At 52.8% G+C, this 5,883-nt stretch overlaps 1 protein-coding gene across 1 annotated transcript in view; it reads right to left on the reverse strand.

Annotated features, from left to right (window-relative positions):
* LOC105541287 (E1A-binding protein p400) overlaps window positions 1-5,883 on the reverse strand; it is a 144,403-nt gene that overhangs the window by 72,462 nt on the left and 66,058 nt on the right. Inside the window, exons 19-22 of the mRNA XM_011982233.1 lie at window positions 4,369-4,555; window positions 3,376-3,542; window positions 1,572-1,741; window positions 473-715 (exon numbers count right to left, since the gene is read on the reverse strand). Coding sequence (XP_011837623.1) covers window positions 473-715; window positions 1,572-1,741; window positions 3,376-3,542; window positions 4,369-4,555 — 767 coding nt within the window. The remainder of the gene's footprint in view (window positions 1-472; window positions 716-1,571; window positions 1,742-3,375; window positions 3,543-4,368; window positions 4,556-5,883) is intronic.

Raw genomic sequence — 5,883 nt, forward strand, 5'->3', positions numbered from 1 at the left:
TTAAGTTTGGTAACAGGCGAGAGATTAAAAAGAGCTAATGTTTTTTAGGAACCTAAAGCTTGTTCACATAACTGGCAAGGAAGCGACCTTAACAAAAGCAGTCGCTGTCACTCTAGGAGCATCTGCTCCCCCAGAGTGCACCTGTGTGGCTGGTGGAACAAGGCCGGGGCTAACACTGGGAAGTGCCGACAACAGCACCAAAGCAGTGAGTGAGCGCAGCAGGAAAGCAGAGCTGGATGGCGGGGTCAGGAGAGAGAGCACAGACAGGAGAAGGCCGGACGCGGCCTCCGCAGAGGCGCTCCCTGCTAGACTCATGCCGGAGGTGGCTGCACTGGTGAGAGGCAGCGCTGGGCATGGGGCCGGGGAAAGACACAGGAGTGGACAGCAAGGCTCCTCCTACATCCCCGTGTTCTTAACACAACTCCTCTGGGGTAGAGAGATGGCAGAAACCTGGAAAGGTGAGGCCACTTACTAGGCAAGCGGGCCTGGGCCTGCGAGGTGAGCACCAGCCTCTGAGGCAGCGCGCTCTGCCCGGCCGCGTGCGAGGGGGCCTGGGGCTGGGGCGGGGGCTGGCCTGGGGTGGAGGCCTGTGCTGTGGTCTGGGCCCGCAGTTTCGCAGGATGGGCCGGGCTAGCGGCTGTGCTGGAGGCCGAGGCGGGCTGGTGTCGTGGAGCACTGGCGGAAGCCTGAGAGGTCTGAAACGGGGCTGCTGCTGCTGCAATCGATAAGGTTTGTTTGTGCAAAGCTGTTAGAGGTTCTTAATAAAATACATTATTTTAAACCGAATTTTAAAGAAATAAAATAAACATTTCACACTGTCTCTCAAATGAGAAGCCCCCTCTTAAGGAAAAAAAAAAGGAGGGGCCATATAGTTTACAGAGTGAGAGAAACGTAATTTTACATGTTGTTAATTATCTTCACTTTGAGCTACAGTACTCTACGCGGTACATTTCTCAGAGTAAACAGAAACTGTTAGAAGTCAGCCCAACCAAACATTAGTATCAATTAGAAACTATTTCCTAAACACACAAACAAACATCAACAGAGCTTCCACTCATATTTCTATAGAGAACGCTGGCAACAATGCAGGTCTCCGCATTTATTTTTAGCTCAGAAAACCCGATGTGTGGAGGGCCCCTTTGGCCACGTGGTGAAATACTACTTTTAACTATTTTGATGACCTTTTCTACTCTATCCTTCCTCAAAAGAATAATCAAGTTCAAGTGACAGCACAAAATACAATATGAGCAGACGTTCTCAGGAGTCTCCTAGACGACTGCACGCATCGCCTCTTGTCAACAGAAACAGCCTGCCTAGTGGCTGTCAGTATCAGATCAACACTTATTAACCTAGGAGTGAAATTTCTTCAATAGGGAAAACATCCATTACCAGCCATCAAAAAGTCTAAAACTCATCAAGAACTCAACATGGCACCTTCAGAGAGCCAGCAGGTGGTGCCTATTCCCACTTGGGGACGATTACCGCGTCCAGAGGCGCAAGAAGAAAGTGCCATGAACTTGTCCCACAAAAACCTCCACAAGGCGGAGAGCAGACAACTACGTGAAGTCTACCTTTTGCCTCCGGATTGGCAGAGAATGTGGCGATGGGCGGCCGTCCTCGAAGCGGGCCCTGTGGAGCAGCAGAGGCTGTGGTGGGGGCTGCCGTCCGGGGCGGGTGAGTGCTGGGGAAAGCCACGGTGCGACCCTCGGGCTTCTGGCCGTACTGCACAGGCTGAAACAACCTAGATGCCCGTTGGTCCAGGCAAGAAGACACAGAGCATCAGACCACAGAGAGAACAGGCCACCTCAAGGAGCCGGGGTTCACCGCTGCCCACAGGAAGCCAGCTCAGGGGCCAGCACCCAGAGTGCAGTTTACAGAGGGAAGGGAAAGACGCCTAAGTACTGCCCTAGGTAAGCTCCCCCCGAGCCCGGTAGCAGTGGCTAACAAGACTTAAGTACACCAAAGTGGTATGTTACATCTGCCCAGATTCCTGGGAATACAAGGATGAAAGCTGTTTTAACTTTCACAATCGTATCAATGTAGATTAGAAAACAACACATCTATTATAGCACAAGGGCTAAGGGGAGTGAGGAGAAACATCAACTTGACAAAAGTCTGATCAAGTGGCCGTACAAGTGATGGTTCACTGTTGCCTCAAACTCCTGGCTTCAAGCAATCCTCTTGCCTCAGTCTCTAAGTAGCTAGGAATATGGGTGTGCACCACCACGCCTGGATTGTATTATTTTTTTTTGGAGAGATAGGGTCTCACTATGTTGCCCAGGCTGGTCTCCAACTCCTAGGCTCAAGAGATCCTGCCACCTTGGCTTCCCAAAGCATTGGGATTACAGGCATGAGCCACGGTGACCACTTTAAGCTGGGAACTATACTGGCCATTTTCAAAACCCCTATACAACGTAACAGGCAGAGATGGCCATCAAAAGTCATTTTTAGGCCGGGCGTGTGGTCTCACACCTGTAATTCTAGCACTTTGGGGGACTGAGGCAGGAGGATTCCTTGAGCCCAAGAGTTCAAGACCAGACCGGCAACAGAGTGAGACCCCTGTCTCTATTAAAAACTTTTATAAACGTTTTTGTAAAAAGCCATTTTAAAAACACAGACTAGCACCCACTAGAATGGGTGCTGTTCATTTAACTGAGGGCTGCAGGCTCCCTGAGGAGCAGCCTGCTGGGCCGTGGCCCCTCAAGCTAAGCAGAAACCTCTGGCACTGACGAGGGGAGGGTGATCCACTCAAAGTCCCCGTGAAGCCAAGTACAGAAGTGCCAACAAGAAAGACCTGTCTGCAGAACCGGCCCCTTCATCTCCAAACGCCTCTCTCCTTTCCTTTCCTTTTTAACCTAAGCATAGGATTTTGGATACTTCCAATTGCTAGATTTAGACTACGAGTCATTTATATCTTGTTTTAATCATCTAACGTGTCTGTCCCTCCCAGCCTCACGACACTGGCAAAAGCATCACTTCAGAATCATTCACATGTCACTTGTAAGACAATGACATCACGGTGGGGGTGGAGCCCTCTGCCTGCCACACTCACGACACGTGTGGTCCGGCCACACCAGCCTCCACCACAGGAGGTACCAGGTTAAAGGCAGCCCTGACACCCACCCTACCCTAAAACTGCCACGAAGACGATCAAGGAGGTTGCTGCTCAGGGAGACAAGTAGTTGCACTGCACCACACAGCCTAAAAGGCATCTGCACAGCCACACACGTACCACAGCCAAGGACATCAGCAAGGTCCCAAGAGCAGCAGATAACCCAAGTACATTAGCAGCCTTTCTTTCACCACGCGTAGACCTGGGTCAGCTGCGGGGACCCTGGGAGCCGACCCTCCCTGCTGCCTCTGGGTCGCACGCACCTGCTGGCCTTCAGCTTTGCTGCTGCTGGTCGGGCTGCTGGGGCTGCTGAAATGGAGATTTCCTCCATGAGTTTCCGGGGTATCTTCTTCTTAGACAGCAATTCTGCCTCGTGACGAGTGATTTTATTTTCTAAGCCGATGAGATCAAACATAGAAAGATCTGTTTCCTAGAAAAAAAAGAAAAAAAGTCTTGCTGCATGAAGTGGCATAAAAAGCACCTAAGAATAAAACTGATTTCTATGGCAGGGCCCTAACGTGGGCATCCAGATGCGCCCCCTCTAATGGCCACTCGGCAAGCAGACCCTCCTCCACACCAATACACAGGTGCTGTCATGCCCTTGGTGAAGTTCTGCAGATGCACCGTGTGTGCTCAGCTACTTCTCCCAGGCCACAATCCACACAACGCCAAGAAAGCCTGCCCTCCGCACCTCTGCCCTCTGTGCATCTCTGCACTCTGTGAATCTCTGTACTCTGTGAACCTCTGCACTCTGTGAATCTCTGCACTCTGTGCATCTCTGCACTCTGTGAATCTCTGCCCTCTGCACCTCTGCACTCTGTGCATCTCTGCACTCTGTGCATCTCTGTACTCTGTGAGTCTCTGCCCTCTGCACCTCTGCACTCTGTGAACTCTGTGAACCTCTGCCCTCTGCACCTCTGCACTCTGTGAATCTCTGCCCTCTGCACCTCTGCACTCTGTGAATCTCTGCCCTCTGTGAACCTCTGCCCTCTGCACCTCTGCACTCTGTGAATCTCTGCCCTCTGCACCTCTGCACTCTGTGGGCCTGCCTCCCTCGGGTAAACTTCCGGAGGTGGAACGCTCCAGCAAGGGGTGGCAAGCCATCAGTGCCGCTAGACAGTGCCATGTATCGCAGAGCTACAATTGCAACTGCAGAAGAAGAGCTGGTTAAGAACCATTTCCAAGAATGGTTTTATCTATAATGTGCCTGGAAAAGACATCCAACAGTGATTCCGCTTTCTGGATCCTCCACTTACCCTCCAGAAATCTCTCTCCAGTGCCTTCAGGATTAGAGATGCGGACGGATATTCCAGGGGCCCCGCCACATAGGAAGAGCCTGGGTGCCGGGGCTCGACGAGCCCAGGGTGATTGCAGATGCGCTGCAGCCGCACGAGGATGCTGAGGACATTGACAAAGTGCCCGCTCTTCAAGGCCTCCTGAGTGCTGCCCGTGGAGGAAGAAGCATCAAGCATTCAATCCAAATGGCACATGGACATATTCCCGCCCTCACGATCAACTGTCTCAACTCCAGACAGGTGGGCAGAAGCAGGTTTTTCTCGGTCCGTTTACTGAGCTACACAGAGTGGCCATTCAAGTCCACGTCCCAGGCAGGGCCTTCTGCACTTGCTCGCCATCCCCGTTTAGAGTGACACCGCCCACCAGAGCTGACCAGAGACAGCCACTCCAGTTCATTCTTCATTCACAATCATAGCGAATGCTCTCAAAGAGACGTGGGGGGCAACCGAGGGGCATAAGCAAAGTGAGGGGCAGGGTGAGCGCAGCACAGCAAAGCCCCTCACACACCCGCTTGGCAGCTCTGACGCCTGGTCCCGCACTGGCCCTGCAGGCGGTGCGCGGGGGTAGACAAGGGCCCAGGTCCATGCCCTGTGCATCTTACCACCCAGTGAAGGGGGCAGACAGAAGGACCTACAACGCACACTGGGACCAGGGCTGGGCAGGAAATGGGACCGTGGTAGGGAGTAGCCCTCCGGCGTGAGCACAAAGCACCAGGCAGCCTGAGGGAGGAAACCAGGGTGACAGTGACAACAGGTAACTGGTCTGGAGAGAGATGGCAGACTCATGGGAAGAGAAGGGAGGAGAGAGCAATGGCAAATTTCCAACCCAAACAACTGGGTTGATGGTGGCGCACACCCTAAAACGGGAACACCAGGGAGGGAGCCAGGCTTGGGAAAACACGAACTCAGTTCTGCCATGCTGGATGTGAGGAGCTCAAGGGTCAGCTCAAGCGCAGGTGACAGAAACCACCATGACAGCAGCACAGAACCCAACCAGGGCCGGCACGGAGGCTCACGCCTGCAATCCCAGCATTTTGGGAGGCCAAGGCAGCAGCACGCACCACAGAACCCAACTAGGGCCGGCGTGGTGGCTCGCCTGCAATCCCAGCACTTTGGGAGGCCAAGGTGGGCGGATCACTAGAGGTCAGGGGTTCGAGACCAGCATGGCCAACATAGTAAAACCCCGTCTCTACTAAAATTGCAAAAAAAAAATTAGCCAGGTGTGGTGGTGCATGCCTGTAATCCCAGCAACTCGAGACGCTGAGGCAGGAGAATCACTTGAACCTGGGAGGCAGAGGTTGCAGTGAGCTCAGATCGTGCCACTGAACTTCAGCCTAGGTGACAAGAGTGAGACGCTATCTCAAGAAAAATTTTTAAAAAAACAAAACAAAACAAAAAAACGAAAACAAAAACCCAAGCAGGAGGGCTCCACAGGGGAGCCGATGCCAGGAGTCCTGAGTCCCCACACAGCTAGGC

The sequence above is a fragment of the Mandrillus leucophaeus genome, unplaced genomic scaffold (assembly GCF_000951045.1).
Source record: "Mandrillus leucophaeus isolate KB7577 unplaced genomic scaffold, Mleu.le_1.0 Scaffold237, whole genome shotgun sequence".
In the NCBI taxonomy this organism is placed as follows: domain Eukaryota; kingdom Metazoa; phylum Chordata; class Mammalia; order Primates; family Cercopithecidae; genus Mandrillus; species Mandrillus leucophaeus.